The 17516-nt window shown below is 37.3% G+C and overlaps 1 protein-coding gene across 1 annotated transcript in view; it reads right to left on the reverse strand.

Moving 5' to 3' along the window:
- The window catches only part of IL31RA (interleukin 31 receptor A), a 52738-nt gene extending 35347 nt beyond the window's left edge, over window positions 1-17391 (reverse strand). Inside the window, exons 1-4 of the mRNA XM_074282498.1 lie at window positions 17294-17391; window positions 8239-8322; window positions 6964-7032; window positions 6567-6684 (exon numbers count right to left, since the gene is read on the reverse strand). Of these exons, the coding sequence (XP_074138599.1) occupies window positions 6567-6684; window positions 6964-7032; window positions 8239-8299 (248 nt within the window). The 5' untranslated portion in view covers window positions 8300-8322; window positions 17294-17391. The remainder of the gene's footprint in view (window positions 1-6566; window positions 6685-6963; window positions 7033-8238; window positions 8323-17293) is intronic.
- Between the last annotated feature and the right edge of the window lie 125 nt (window positions 17392-17516).

Below are 17516 nucleotides of genomic sequence, written 5' to 3' on the forward strand. Positions count from 1 at the left end.
TCAGGACAATCCATTTTGCCTGGCTCCATGGTCTGTGGGGAACCTCTGGAATGGTCTACATGCTAGTCTCCAGTAGCATCCATATCTGAATCATGATCATGTTTGTTTTTGCTTCTTGTGAGAATCAATGATTCCCTATATTTTTTTTTTAAGAGCAATCTTACTTTTTTCTCCAAAAGCACTACCAGACTACATAACCACATTAGAAGATGAAGTTCCACTAGCATGTTTGGGATCTTGCTACAGATGTAGGGACATATTGAAAGTGGAGCCTATTTTAGATAGGCTGGGGTAGTATCCCTTAAGAGCAAATAGTCCTTCTCAGTATCATCATTTATTTGTCTTCCTTGCTCCGTAGGCATAACAAATATGCCTCTGGAGACCTCTATGATAGAGAAGTTAGAGCAGAATTCCCATTCATTCTAACTCTAAGCCTGAGTCACAGTTTTACCGATGTAAACATAATCCCCAGGGAATGGCCCTTATGGGTAATAGATATTAAGGATTGCTTTTGCTCTATCCCTCTTCACCCTGAGGACAGGGATAAATTTGCTTTCTCAGTGCTAACATATAATTCTCAAAGACCTGTAGGGCTGGGGACGAACCCTAGAGGTGACAGGCCAAATGATGTATGGCAAATGGATGTTATACATATGGGAAAAACATCCATTCATGTTACAGTTGACACTTACTCAGGCTTTGTATCTGCATTCAACAAGGGGAAGCTGTTTCACATGTAATAAATCACCTATTTCACTTTTTGCCTCTACGGGTATCTCACACACCATTAAGACTGATAATGGACTCTCATATACCTCAAAAATATTAAAACAGTTCTTACAGGAATTCTCTATACATCATATTTTTGGGATTCTTTACAACCCTACAGGGCAGGCTGATGAGGAAACCCCAAAACTCTTAAAACCTCCTTGGATTCTACCTCAAGGAAGGGACCCCATCCCAAGCACAAACAGTTTCCTCCTTATGTAAAAACCCATTGAATTCTATTAAAATTCTAACCCTGGCTGAAGCTCAAGCAAGAAGCCAACCTGGGACTCCACCCACGGCCCCTTCAGATGGCCCAAAGTCCCCTTATTATAAAAAGGGTTAAACTCTTTGCAGAGATCCCAAACATGGTATCCTTACGCCAGCCATGTCAGGATTTCTGTCCACTGGAGCTCAGGCTCTGGTGTCCTTATATCTCTACCCTCAACTTTACTAACTAAACTTTACTTCCAAACCCCACAATAAACCTCTTTTATCAATCTAGGTTTTCGGGTCTGTAAATTCCTTTACAGGGGACTCTTGCGCCGCTACTAGATCTCATTTAACTCTGTATCCTTGCGCTGAATCCAAAGGGGTTGCAGGGGAGCTCTATTTGACTCCCTGTACCCCAAACCTGCCACTAGACCTCAATTAATCCCAATTTCATTTAGGTACTCCTTATCTAGTTCTCATCAAGGCCATTATAGAAAAGACTAATCACACCCTCAACGGATTTGTCAAAAAAGCAAAAAAAAACAAAAATAGGAAAATGGAGGTAGAGTATAAAGCAGGGTACACAAATAAATTACTTAAAATTTGATTCAAATGATTTAAGTCCAGCTATGAAATACTCTCTGGTAAACATAGACAGAGAATCACTCAAAGATAATATCCCATCTTCATTAAGAAGGCCCCCTAAGAATGAGACCATGGTAATGAAAAAGGGTCCTGAAGGAAGAGATGGACCCTACAGGGTTCTAATGTAGGGGCCAGGATATGCTTGTATCTCCACAGGAGAAAACCTTCAGCATAGGATTCCCACCAGACATCTCAAAGTCGTCCATAGAATTGAAGAGAAAAAGAAGGAAGAAAAGGCGACCGTCCAACAGGAGGAGAAGATGTGCCTCCCAAAGACCACTAGATAGATGTTTTCTGTATATTTGTTACACACAATCAGAACTGGCAACAGAGGCCAAAAGACGGGCTATGGCCCCACTATAGCCTAGGATCGTCTCATAGGGAGTGGGATATCATTGAAATTGAAAGTCATGGGTATATGTGATCACTAGAGCTCATATATCAATGCTTCCTGTCAAAAGTGAGAAGCAGACCTTAAGCCTATCAGAAAAAAAGAAGAGTATCATTGGAAATCGAGTTATTGAAACTCCAGGCTCAGTTACAATGTGAATACAGATAAAACTGCTGAAAAAATCTAACATTGGTTTGATACTATCTCTTTCATGATGGTTAAAATTAGAATCATGGATTGCCCTGTGTGTTGTTACGTTGTTGCTGCTTTGTTTTTGCCCTGGAATATTAGGATGCTTTCATAGATCTTTCTCCACCATCCTTTCAGAAGGTGCAGCTCAAGAAAGGACTTTTTATCTTAAAGAAAAAAGGGAGGATTGCAAGGGTATGGGATTCTGCTGAGGGAATACCAAGGCTGCCTGGACCTTTGATGCACAATAAGTTTTCTGCCACATTGCAGAAACGCCCTTGTTGAGCAAGGAGCATTGATTTGTGATCGTGAGAATGGCTGTAAGCCAAAAGTCACAGCCAGTGGCACAAGAGCAGGGAAGCCTAAACAGGGCCTCTTGCTTGTGAGTGAGCTGCTGAATTGCTGGATCAGCTCTTCTCCCATTGTTAGATACCGTGCACACGCAATGCAATGTCCATGAGCTGCTTCTCGGAATGGAGACTGGAAATTGTCTTGCACTTGCAAAAATGTATATCAACAATGGCATAATAAACTGGAGCTCTTTTCACACTCTATGAATCTCCCGTCTCTGAGATCAAAGGGCTCATTTGAGCTTTTGGCCACAACACTTTGTTTTTCTGAAATATTGAATATGCAACTGTGTCTCTACGGCTTAGAGTCAGATAGGAGGTTTTGAATCTCAGAAAATTTGCAAATCAATAGCACCACCCTACATTTCTCAAAATCCAATACACTCACCAGACCTCCAGGGCAGTCTACAAAGCCTTTTCCACTCCACCCACCCAATTAGCACATTGATTTACAGCCTTGGATAAGATCTACTGCAATTCTTTGAAGAGACTGGTTTAAAAAGAACAGAGAGGACTGCCAAATGTTTTATGGTTGTTGAACTTCTAGATAAGGAAAAAGAATGTAGTTATCTTATTTTTAAAACCCAAGGTACAGGTGAAAAAGTCTAATTGACTAGAAGTTTAGTTTCTTCTAGGTCCACCAAAGCTAAAAAATGCATAAAGAAGTTGCTGCTGAGGCTAACCTCTTGTGAAAATAGTTTGAAAGCTTTATCGTATAATATCGTATAATATATATATATTATATATAATAATTGTATAATACATAATTATATAATCATATAATATCGATTTGAAAATAAATGCCAATAATAGCTTTGTCTACACCAAGGGGTCCCTAAAATGCAGTCCAGGCCTCCTGTAAACCCCCAAAACTCATCAAGGGTATGCAAGATCAAAACTATCTTCATAATAATGCTCAGACATTTTTATTTCTAATATGGTAAATATTGATAACCCACATCAATAAAAGCTTTCGAGAGGGGGAGAGGAGGTATTTTCAATGATTTTTAAGAATATAAAGTGGTCTTATGGTCAGAAAAATTGTGAAAGACTAGTCCACACCAAGCAGCATTCCAGTTATAGAGATGACCAAAAAGAAATTTCTAGAACCATCTGATATTAACAGTCTAATAGTACATATATCTAAAACATGATCATCTGTGTACTTTCATTTTTGGCAAAACGAAATTATTTATTACCAATTTAATTTTTTAAAATTAGCAAATTTTAAAATTATATTTAATTAAAAACAGAAACAATCTTTTATTTTGCTTTCCACCAAGATCACTGCAAAAATTTCCAAATTTAAAGGAAAATTTTGGTGTTGTTTTTTAAACAGTCCAAGCTGGGAAGATGGAGCAGTAGATAGAGCACCAGCCCCGAAACTGGGGAGAATTCAAGTTCAAATCCAGCCTTACATACTTACTAGCTATATGATCCTGGGCAAGTGATTTAATCCTATTTGCCCCAGTGGCTCATCTATCAAATGGCATGGAAAAGGAAGTAGCAAATCACTACCATATCTTTACCAAAAAAATAAAAATCCAAATGGGGACACAACTGAAATAACTCAACTACAAAATAACAACAACAAGCTGGGGAAAATGAGATCTATGATCTCAGACCTTGCCAAGATGGTCTATCTGTAGCTCTAGAAAGTTTGGGAGCCACTAGTTTGCTTGCCCCTCCCCAGACAAAAGTTCAGTTTTGTCCTGAATACAATGTATTGCCTGATAATAAATGCATACAGGCCACTTGGTGAAGCGATAAGATCCCAAGATTTGGAGTCTAGTTCTAATGCATAATGTATGAGCATAGACAAGTTATGATATATCAGGGAGAGATCTAGACAGCACCTATTCCAACTCTCTCATGTTAAAAGTGAGGAAATTTAAACCCAATGAAGTGACTTGCCCAAAGTCCCAAAGGTAACAGAAGCCAGACTCAAAACTCAGATCTGTGCAAAAAAGCGAATGTTGGAGCTGGATAGTAAATGGTAGATAGAGATGCTAGGTAGACAGATGATAGATAGATGATAGATGAAAGACAGATGAGAAGTTGATAGAAAGATAGATGAAAGATAGAGACATAGATAAATGGATGGATGGATAGATCCATGTATCAATTGATTAAAGATAGGTGACAGAAAGATAAATACATAAAAATAGAGAGACAAGGAGAGAAAAATAGAATGTAGAGAAAAAGGGAGAAATAAAGGAGAAGTAGAAATAGAGAGAGATAGAGATATAGATAGATACATGGATGGATGGATGGATGATAGGTAGACAAAGAGAAAGGATAGATCATATCTTTCTCATTAGACTGGGAATTTTACAAAGATAGAGGCTTCACTTTATCTAACTTTCCTGGCATCCTTCAAGACTTAGCTCAACAGGCTGGTTCAGAAAAGCCTGTAAAGACTTATTTGAGTTGATACTGAATGAAGTGAGCAAAACCAAGAGAATACTGTACCCAATAACAAGATTATGTAATGATCAACTGCAATGGACTTGGCTCTTATCAACAATGTGGTGATTCAAGGCAATTTCAATAGTCCTGGGATAGAAAATGCCATCCACATCCAGAGAGAGAACTATGGAGACTGAATGTGGATCAAAGCATCATATTTTCACCTCTTTTTAAATTGCCATTTTTTTTCCTTTCTTTTGGAAAGAAAGGTATTTTTCTTGCACAACATGAAAAATTTGATTTTTCTTGCACAACTGTAATGTCCTTCTGGAGGTCTCTGTTTGGGTGCTAAAATGCTTTCTGGAGGATCTTGGGACCAGCCTTGGTCTTAGTAGAGGAGTGCAGGAGGCAGGAGAGAAACCAGGAGGATGGTCAAAGATGGAATGTCTCTATTTCCAGTTCTCTCAGCCCTTAAATACCTCAGTATGATTACATCATTACAGCACACTAAATATGTGTAAACTAGAGAAACATTACATCACCATACTAAGTACTAAATATATGTAAGCTAGAGAACCATCATCTCATCAATCACAGGGTTAACATCTTGCTGTAAGTATCTTTGCTTCAAGTATACTTTTCTCAGAGTTCCTCAGTATCTGTGGTCCTCTACATCATGACAAATAGGGAAAATGTTTAAAAGGATCGCACATATTTAACCTAAATCAACCCACCCCTTTTACACATAAAGATACCAAGGTCTTAGAGCTAATTGATAGCAGATAGGGTCCTTCAGCCCAGTTCAGAAATCTTTCCATGCTTCATGCCCATTATTTCCCATTCCATGAAATACTCAGCCATAGTCCAGCAGCCTCCTTAACTTTGCATAGATTGCTAACTCAGCCATCCTGACTTCCTCAATAGAAAGTACTCCTATCTCTCTATCCTTTCTCTCTTTAGGTGTTTATCCTGTCAGGATTAGCACCAAATTTCTGTTATCCTAGCTCCTGACCACTGGACAAGAGTTAGCATGACATAATGAATGAGGCACCAGTACTTGGAGGTAAGAAGCCTTGTGCTCCCCTGTCTCTTACTTGCTGGACAACTTTGAGCAAGTCAATTGATTTCTCTAAGTTTTTGCATCCATAAAATAGAGATAATTAATCTGTTAGTGGTATATTGTTAAGTATTTAACAACTAGCTGCCTAAAAAAAAAGTACACAGAACACTTACAATTTTAATCTGTATTATTAACATTTCTCCATCGTGTTCTTAAGTCTAGACAATCAAGAAATCAATGCCTGATTTGTAACATTTCATGATTTCTGAGATGGAAATGCTCACACTGAAAATTTGACAATCAGCTCTTAATAGTGTACAAGCTGGCTCCAGCACATCCCAGAAACCTATAATGGCTACTTCTTGGAATTGCAGTAAAGATCTGATGAAGTAACATATAAGCCACTAAATAAGTCACTTATTCTTATCATGTGGTATCCGGAGCACCAAACAACTATAAAAGAAAAGATGTTTTATATCTCCACAGACTTATACCCAGAATGAATTAAGACTTCTCCCATCATGCAAGCCCATCTCATACTTACTAAGTTCTCCTGACAGTGTATTCTGTAAGATAGACTTCCTTTTCTGGACTCCAAGTACAAGTGAAATTTTTATTATGATAGAAAATGCAGGAAATGTTTTCTGGCTGCCTTGGTGTATCTATAAATCACATGAAAACAAGGGAAATAAGAAAATATAAATGTCACCATTGTGTCTTTTGTTAAAAAAAATGTAACTTGAACATTTTCCTGAAGTGAAGGAAGCATTCAGAGATGGGTGGGAACTCAACAAAATAAAAGTAAAGAAAAGGAAGAAAAAACAAGAGTATAAGGCTAAAGGCAACTGGGATGAAGAAGACACTGAGTTTTGCTCTTATTTTTCAATGGGAAGACAGTACCCAAGAATTAGAGAAAAAGGGAGAAAAGCTCTAAAGCATACTTAGGTTCTTCTTGTGGTAGTAATACAGAGAAGACTCAGTCCAAGCTTCCGGGGGGTCCTGGAGACTTCCTGCCAAAGCAAAACATCATGGTTTATAGGAGTTGGCTATACACACACATACACACACACACACACACACACACACACACACACACACACACACACACATATATATATATATAAAATTGGAAAAAGACAATGACCAGCTTTTGTGCTTCCTTAGATTCATTAGCATGGCAGACTCTAAGCATTTTCATTTCTCCAAAGCACTATAGTGGGTGAGACTAACCAGGTAATTAATTTTAGGGTGCATAACTCATTTTTGCTAAAACACACACACATACACACATACGTACATACACATACAACCCTTCTATATAGTTCTTATTTCCTATTCTATTCCACATAGAATATAGAACATAGAACTGTTCTAGATCTTGTTCTCTCTTCCAAACACCCTAATAACACCCCAGTATTTACAACAGAGCACTGAGATTCTTATTTTACGGACAAAATTGTCATCCAAAAGGAACTCCCTCATTTCTACTCTTCAACTCCTTAAAACTCAAGATCACTCATTTTTTCCTCATTCATGAAAGGCTAGAGTAATGCACTAATATTTTCTATTTCCCAGACATTACCTAAGCCTATCCCCCCAAATTCTGATATCTAACTTCCCCAGGTAGATGCTGTTGTTGTTCAGTCATGTCTGCTGATGATGGGTTTTCTTAGCAAAACTAATGGAATAGTTTGCCATTTCCTTCTCCAGATCATTTACAGATGAGGCAGACAGGGTCAAGTGACTTTCCCAGAGTCAAAAAGCTAGTAAGCCTCCAAGTCCTGACTTCAGGCTTGCTGTTTATGCATTAAGCCACCAGCTGCCTCAAGATATTCTCTTTAGCTCCCTACAAAAGTAGAAAATTAGGGAAATATATATGTATATATAAATGCACACATAGATACACACATACCATAGGTCTATATATATGTATATATATGCACAAATACATACATACAAATACATACATATATATATATATATAGCTCCTAGACACTTCATACTAATTCAATTTCTATCTTTAACATAGAAAAAAATTATAAGCATTTTGCGCTCTTCTCTCTCTCCTTATTGCCAAAAACTGTCTTTCATAAAGCCATCCATTCCCCCTCAAAATGGGACTATATTAAATGGACAAATTGGATGATCATAAAATTAACATTATATCAGAAGGAGAAAATGAAAATCAAATGATCCACAAAAAAATGGCAACATACCCGCTAGGCAGAAGTTACCAAGTAAAAAAAACAGTGTCCAGAACAGCATCTTCTCCACCATGATTCAGAGGGATTGATAAAATGCTGAAAGAAAATAAAGCAAGAATTGATGTGCTACCTATTTTCAGAACAGAGTGCTATTATTCTGTATTGAACAGACTGTTAGTTCCTTGAGGGAAGGGACTGTTTTGAAGTGCCCAGGCGAGAGAAAAACAGGGTAGCCAAAATAATGAAGTTTTTTTTTTTTAATTTAAATTTTATTTTATAATTATAACCTTTTTTTGACAGTACATATGGGTGGGTAATTTCAAAATAATGAAGTTTTAAGAGCGCTTTATATCTGGCCAGGACTGAGTCCCACACCATGACTGGAGGGGTCAGTAATGAATGGCCTCACAGCCATATATTTATAGAAAGAAGAGAGAGAGACATCAAATGTTTCTTGACACATTTGTCATATTAAAGGAATTTCTATTCTGAACAGGAGGAAGAAAGGGATTCCCTAATGCAGAGGTGGGCTGGGAACAAAGCCAGTGGTGATGCAGATGCCCAGAGATCTGAGATGGAATATTACGGGTGACAGAGAAAACCAGTTTGATTGGGGTGGGGATTAAGCTCAGGAAGCTGTTGTAATTATGTCCAATAAGGCCAGAAGTATAGCAGAGGCTTAATTTGAGAACTTTAAAAGCTAAATGGAAGATATTGATTCTAGAGGCCGACAGGAAGCCACAATTTATGGGGTAGAAGAGTGACCCAACAAATAGGCACTTAAGGAAAATTGTTTTTTGGAAATTAAGTATTGTTGCTGTTGAATCCTTTTCAATCATGTGCATTTGATTGATGATTAAACCAATCCAACTGTTGGTGATTGTATGGAATTAGGGAGCAGGGGATCAATCCCTACACTTGAGGGAACACAGTCAGTGTGGGCTAGAGTCTTCGGTAGAGTTTAGACGACCTTCAATCCCTGTAAGGATACCACAGAACCCCAGAGGAGGAGTGAAATGCAACACACCTGGCCTTCAGGAAGTGAGACCAGGATAGTAAGTGTGACAGAGAGAAGGGGTCAGTGCAAGAGGCTGTGATGTTGTGAAGGGAAGAAATGAAGAAATGAATTCTGGATTCCAGTTGTTAGGAATCTCTAATTTCATATTTGAAATCAGGCTCTTTTACAAAGGACTCTTTCAACCAAGTTCAAATTCCAAAGAATCTATGACCAAAAGTTATTCTTCTTTTAATCATCACTCATAGAAATAGCACTTCCTCAGATGAACATCACATGCCTCTGGGTCTAGTTCAGGATTGTCACTGACTCACTCATTGTGTAAGAAGCTCCATAGCATAATAGATAGGGCTCTATTGGGGACTCAAGAAGAAAGAGTAAGACTGATGCACCACTATCCATACAATTCAGTGACAAATCAAGACATCACCTGCGATATCACTGGTCCTCCTTGAAATGAAGGACAAACAATAACAACCAACTATATACAAAAAATGAAGCAGTTTTAGAAGGGGAGGTTTTTCCACTTTCAGGCCAATCAGAAGACATACCTGTGAGATTTTGCTCTATCATTCTATTAAGCACCATAAAAGATCCTTCCCTCCCTCACATGGGGTCTTTGACAAATGAGGAATAATTGGCCCCATTTATTAGCTAATAAATGGAGCACACTCAGGTCTTTGCTGCCTCAATCTAGCTCTTTATGTTATTGTTTACTTGCATTTTTGTTTTTCTTCTCAGGTTATTTTTACCTTCTTTCTAAATCCAATTTTTTTTTGTGCAATAAGATAACTGTATAAATATGTATACATATATTGTATTTAACATATACTTTAGCATATTTAGCATGTAGGGGGAGGGAGTGGAGGGAAAGAGGGGAAAAGTTGAAACAAAAGTTTTTGCAAGGGTCAATGCTGAAAAATTATCCATACATATGTTTTGTATATAAAAAGCTAAAAAAAAATGATGGGCAGGCTGATTTTTAAAAAATTCTAAAAAGACTTACGCTAACTTATGCTGAGTAAAGTGAGCAGAACCAGAGAACATTGTTCATAGTAACAAGATTATATGATGATCAATTATGAAAGACTTAGTTCTTCTCATCAATACATTAATCCAAGATAATTCCAATAGACTTAGGGTAGAAAACGCCATTTACATTCAGAGACAGAACTATGGAGACTGAAGAAGAGAAGAAGAGAAGCCTTTCTAAACTCTGACCCTTGATTACCCCCACCATTCACCTTTTCTACTTCTATTTACGTGCTGCTAAAAGCTGTAAAAGAAGTCACATAATGATTTTAACTGGATCCATTACAAATTTATTAAATCTATTGTCTACCAGATCCTCACTAATGAATTATCATATTTTTACTATTCTCTAATCAATTTTATATTTCCCTTCCCAACAACAGTCATATCAGACTTTCTCTGTTAAAGGTGCTTCTACCACCATACTTTTTTGCAAGAGAACATAGAGGTCATCTGATATTTCCTTCTTCTCAAAGTTATACCTCTAATTCCCTCAACATTGTTCTCACCTGTCTACCCATTTTCTCTGCTCCTTTACTCTAGATATGGATGCAGATATGGTCCTTCTTCTCACAAGTCTAACCCCTCTACCTGAATTCTCAATTCTCTCCATTTCCTTCAGGACCTTGACCTTGGAGAGAAAAGAGAAGAGGAACTTCCACTCAAGATTAGGCTTTTGAGGTTGTCATTGATCTCTTAATTACAAAATCCAATGGTCTTTTCTCAGTATTCACGCAGCCTCTATGAATTATGTGATATCGTTACCAAATCCTAACCTAATCATTCTTTCCTCTGAAATTGTCATGTTGCTCTTTCCTGGTTCTCTTCCAATTTTGTCTACCTATGCCTTTTCAATTTCCTTTGCAGAATCATTATTTAAGTTTGAGTGTGCTTCAGGGCTCTGTTCTGGTCCTTTTCTTGTTTCTCTCTACACTTCCCCATTTGATGGCCTCATTAGCTCCAATTATCTTTATGTTTTACTTTATCCAATCCTAGTCTCCGGAGCTCTAAGCCCCAGTTTTCTCCTAAACTCAGCCCTTTTCAAAACTTCCCTTTTCTACTGGGGGCACCATCCTTCTTTTAGACATACAGCTTCAAAAACTCAAAAGTTATTCTCTTTTCCCTCTTCCTCATTCTCCATATCCACTCAATTGCCAAATCTTGTCAATTCTAACTTCAAAACATCTTTCATCTTTGACTCACTCCATTTACATGGCCACCAACCTTGTTCAGACCCTGTCACATCTGGCTTCAACTATTGCAATAGTTTTCCAAATGATCTTCTCATTTGTATTCTCTGTCTTTCCAAACTATTCTCAATAGTTTAGGAATTGACATTCCTAAAAGGAAGGACATGTACTTAATGTTTTATTTGGTGGAGCTATGAATTTATCCAGTTATTCTGAAAAGCAATTTGGAATTATGACTCAACAGATAGTAAACTTGTCATTGATCCAGTGATACTAAGTCTATAAGCAGAAGAGATCAAGGAAAGAGAAAAAGGATCCATGGGTACAAAGGATTTGTGGCAGCTCTTTGTTTTGTTGGCAAAGAAGAGGAAACCAAGGGCTTTTCAGTCAATTGGCTGAACACATTATGGTTTATGAATGTAAATAAAATATGATTTTTACAGAGTGCCCATCTTAATTGGGGAATGGCTGAACAAATTGTGGTATGTGATTGTAATGGAATAAGCTCAGTGGTCTTAGAAAAATATGGGAAGACTTGCACAAAATCATGAAGAATAAAATGAGAAGAACCAAGAGACCATTGTATAAAGTAACTGAATTATTGTTTTAAGAACAACTTTGAGTGACTAAGTCATTTTGACTATTATAAACACCCAAATTAACTACAAAGGGCATGTGAAGAAAGATGTTATCTGCATCTAGAGAAAGAATTGATGAATAGAATTTTATAGAGAATGATTGTATAAATGTGTATAGCATCTGTACATATATATGTATATATTTTATTATATTTATGTATGTGTGTGTATGCAGAAGACATCAAAGAAAGAGAAAAAAGCTCCATACGTACAAAAGTATTTGTGGCAGCCAACGTTCAACCTACCATACCTTATAAATTAAAAGCAATAAGTGATTTTTAATAAGATGTGATCTTTGTTTTAATGTACTTGAGCATCAAGAAAGAGAAAATGACCTCACTTTTTCAGTAAAGGGAAATAGTTTTGTTTGAAAACTAATAGTATTGAATCAGATTTTTCTCCCTAGTGCCTAAAATATTACAAGGAGCAAGAATTAAAATTGCCAGGATGCTACCAGGAATGAAGAGAGAAGTTCAGTGAATAGTTCACTAGACAAAGAATCTGGATAGATGCATTCTAGACTGCAGCACCCTTGACTGGCTGGGCAATTTGGGGCCGGTCATCTTGACTTCTCTAAGCCTCAATTTCCTCACTAGTAAATTTGTAATGATAATGAGATGGTTAAAAAAACCATAAAGTACAGTACAAAGTTAGTAGATAGACTCTGTATTTAGAGTTAGAAAGAATTTTGTTGATAATCATTTTTATAGCTAAGCAAGCTAAATCCCAGAATGATTCTTCAATTTCTCCAGTCACACAGGCATAAAATGATGGGTCAGAGTTTTGGGTCTACTCAAAACTGCATATCTAGCAAAGAAATGCAGAACAATAAAACCTCTTATTGGATTGTTCCTTATTTGTCTTCTGAAAAAGCCCCATCCTGACTTCTTATTTGTCTTTTTTGTAAGAGCCACATCCTGACTTTTTACTTGATGACATCCTGGTCCCAACCTATAAAAGATTACATCCTAACTCCTTATCTATCTTCTGTACTTGACAAGCCTGCTGACTGAAGTCCAAAATTCTACTATATCAGTGCTCCCAATTTTCTAATACCTTACTAGATCATCTAGTCTCTCTCTTAGAGATTATCCATTTCACTTTTATATTAATAAAGTCTTTTGTGACTATAAGAGAATCTCTTTGAATTCTTTCAAACTGACTATGAACTTTTGGGCATGAAGTGCTTCAGGTACAACATTAAGAAACTGAAGGAAGAATTAAATCTTAGTCTTCCAAACCCAATTTTGATTTTATGAATCTTTCTTGTTCTCCAACATATTTTGTACACTGGTTGACTCAAAATAAGAGCTGTCTCCTCATATACTTTTAAAAAGTTAAAAACAAAAGATTGGCAAGAATGTTATCTTCCCTTTGCATTTGCGTGAGAAACTAAAAACTTAGTGAGTTGAGAAAAATCAAAGGACCTCAAACTCCACTGTCCCTATTATGTTTCTTTAACTGATTCCCCTGAAATGAATTTGAGGGCACAGAACCTCCATTATAAAACAGGAGTTAAAAGGCCTTTCTAATCCTAGGTCAGATGATTTAGGACAGAGGTTTCCAGAAGGAAAGAGAGATTCAAAAATGCACTCAAAGTCCATAGATTATATGTATCTAGCTAGATGTCTGGGGTTCCAAAAAAAACTCTGCCCCTGCAGGGTACAATTCTTCTTCTAGAGAAAAAAAAAAAACTACTTACAACTAAGACTTTGGTAATGGACTCTCCTCCTAATGGAAAGCAGCAGCTGCCAAGAGTCTGTAAAGAACAACCCACACTGAAAGAAGTGAAGTTCTGTTTTTTATTCATGTCCGACCCTTGATGACCACATCTGGGGTTTTCTTAGCAAAGATATTGGAATGGTTTGCCATTTTCTTCTCCAGTTTATTTTACAGATGAAGAAACTGAGGCAAACAAGATGACTCGTTCAAAGTCACCCAGCTGGAAAATGTCAAAGGCCAGATTTGAACTCAGGAAAATGAAGTTTACTGCAATCAATCAGCCCCCCAACTTCTATCTACTAAGCCATCCATCTGCCCCCCAAACCTCCAAGACATAAGTTTTTGGATTTTTTAAGAGTTGACTCCTCTTTTATTGGGAAGAGACAGCATCTCCTCTGAGAATTCCAGCTGAAATCCTGAAGCTAGTTGTACAGAGATATTCTGTAAACACACTCACAACAGTGGAATGCCTATTAGCAATCCCAAGACCAGCTAAGCCTGGCAAGTGAAAGACAATATGATGACATCAGCACAAGATATCCATGACCTTCTAGTGTGAGATCTATGGGTGCTCCGCTCCATATCTCCATACATCTCATGGGTATGTATATCGCTTATTTGTATGTTCTATTGATATATCTGCTCTTGTCACTAATAGCATATGTGTTCAAGGAGGGTATTTTTCAGGTTTACAGCAAGAAAAGTCTATCATGACTCCCCTTACTTTGTGAACAAAGTGGTCTTCTGATTCTATCTCAAAAAGAGGACTGCACTATCTTAGATCTTTTCCACTTAGACATTCCGATTTGCAATGACATTAATATCAGGGAAATACCTTCTGAAATGACCTGATCTTGGACAATGCTAGTTACCACAAAGTTAAAAAAAATTCTCCTCCTCCCAACCACTTGACTTCCCTGCTCTTTTACTCAGCTTCTCACATAAGGAAAGTGTTTTGTTGTTGTTGAACAGCCTCCCCAGAAGCTTTTGCTGGCTCCCTTAAGATTGTGTAAAATCACAGGCGTTTATTTTTATGTGTCCCATTGCTCTGAAGAATTATTAGCCATTTTGCAACTGCTCATCAGCTGATACTAATTCTGCTTTTTATCTTATAGTCTTGTCTTCTGATTTATTGTCATTCAGTTATGTCTCATTCTTTGTGATCCTATCTTGGCAAAGACACTAATGTGGTTTGACATTTTCTTCTCAGTACATTAAGGCAAATGTGGGTCAAGTTGTCAAGACACAGCCAAGTCTGAAGCCTGTTTGAACTTGGATCTCCGTGACTTTCTCCACCACGCCACTTATTTGCTTTCTAATTTGATTTATTGACCTCCAATCAAACAGTTCCAGGTAGGAAGCACACCCCTCAGTGTGACTGGAATTAAGTGAAAAAGAGCTTGCAAAATCATCAGCCTAACTCTCCAGAATCATCACAGTTCAGTGGCAAGACAGAGCAGGACAAGTGGCTTCCCTGAGGACAGTTTGGACAGTTTCAGGGTTCACCCCCATCATTTCCTCCCAAAAGATCTCAGTTTACATCAAAAGGTCACAGTCACTCAGTGCATGCTGGGGTCGTGGCCACTTGAAATATAGTTCTTGGGCAGTTAGATGGTGCCATTGCCTGGAGTCAGAAAAACTCCTTTTCTTGAGTTCAAATCTGGCCTCAGATACTTTCAAGAAATCATGAATGAAAATGGCATAGGACAAAAAGTAAATTGTCCCAAATTGTCAAGGGAAAAAATAGAATTAGAAGTAAATAAATAAATAATGAATAAAGATGAAATGTAGAATTCCCAAGGGCATTCCAAACAGTAGATTTCCAAGGCCCTTATTTTTTTCCAAAATAAAACACCTGCAAATAGTTACTCATTTTCTTATAGGTTCTCTTAGTCTAATACTGGGATCAGAGTTTTAAAGCTGAAAAAGGCTTTAAGAGCATCTAATTCAACCACTTCATTTTATAGATAAGGAAATGGAGGCCCAGAAGGATTAAGAAATTTGCCTAAAATTATGTAGGTAACTATGGCAGTGATGAGATCCTAAATAACTGGGTACCGTTGGTAGAGAAAGAATTAAATATTGATGGAATTGCTCCCTGGGGCAGGCAGGAAAGGGCAATAATAGGAATCATTTTAGCCTTGTGGTCTCACTCTCTATGGAGGTCATAGGTAGCCTCCACTTGCGATCTACTTGTGATGTCCAATCAGAAATCCAAAAGATTAAATTTCCCCTATAAATCTGTCCATATGCCACAGCATATGTTACACCACAGTTTGGTGTTATAGCACTGTATCTCATGGTGTTTTTCCTCTTCTGCCTCCCCCACCTCTATTTTTTCCTTCTTATAGCCAGTTCTTTTTGGGTGCTAAACTCCTCTATAGATTTAACCTGTCAGCTAAGGGCATACTCCAATCTCATGATGTTTTCCCTTTCTCCTGGTTAATTGTGAAAATCCCAAATGGGATCATAAAGGATAAGACATGACTGAACAAACAAAAAAAAAAATAATAAATTCCAGAAAAACTCAGTGTTTTCTAAACAATAACCTCATAGCCATTGAAGAGTCTAAAACAACACAAGTGGAAAATTATCACCAGTTTGATTTCTTTTAAGATCTCTGAGTGGCCTCTCTGAGCCCCCTCATCTAAAGTTAGCAGCTATATCTACTAAAGATATTACTCCTTTCTTCTTGAATCTAGAATGTCTAATGCCCCCTACCCCAGATCAAAGAGATAGAAATGAAAGGAACCACATAGGACTCATCCAATCCACTTGTTTTACAGATAAGGAAACTGAGTCTCAAAGACTCACCTAAGGTTATCACAAAATAAGTATCAGAGGCAGGCTTCTGAAACCTACTTTTTTTTTTTTTTTTTTTTAAACTCCAAGGATAGGGTTCTATCCATTATGCCATGCTATTGAGAAGAGCATGAGCAAGAAAAATGGTTTCAAATATGGTCTCAAGCCTTCCCTAAATCCTGAAAAAATTCCTTTATCCCTCAGGTTCTTTATCTTTAAAAAGGGAAAATTATTTGTACTCTATTTCGTGAAGTTGTTTATTAGAAAGACACTTGTAAAATCTCCAAATACCAGAGAAATAGGAACAATTATTATTAATATCTTACAGCAGTCAAATGTCTTAATCCAAACCACTTCCCTTAAACAATGAGAAATCAACAATTTCATTAGCTCCTTCTGCTCTTGATAGACCCAATTGAGCAATCGTAGAATCTGAGACCTCTCTGTTGACTTCTGAATAATCCAGAATTCCATTTCTAATAGAACAAATAAGATGAAAATTTGGCCAGAGAAATGTGGCCAGTAAAATTACAATCCTTAAACTTACCCTGCTTCAATATCTGAATGACAAAGAAAAACCCTCCAGCAACTCAACAAAAGACTTAATCAGTAATGATTTAACTCATTGGAGTCAATTGAATAATTTAGGATTAAGATGAAGCACCCACCTCAAGCAGTGTCCCTCGGTGACTACAATTGTAGAACTACCTTCTTTACTCACGCTCTGTCCTCTAGCACCAGTCAAATCCAAAAAGGTCTTTTGGGCTTTGTCATACCCACTTTTAAGCAAGATACAAATTTCCCCTGGGGAAAGCTCTGGAGCTTTCTGGGAAAACAGCACTTTTGCTTTTAGAAATCTACCCCCATGCTACTACAGTGATTATCCATTTA

The sequence above is a fragment of the Sminthopsis crassicaudata genome, chromosome 1 (genome assembly GCF_048593235.1).
Source record: "Sminthopsis crassicaudata isolate SCR6 chromosome 1, ASM4859323v1, whole genome shotgun sequence".
NCBI classification, from domain to species: domain Eukaryota; kingdom Metazoa; phylum Chordata; class Mammalia; order Dasyuromorphia; family Dasyuridae; genus Sminthopsis; species Sminthopsis crassicaudata.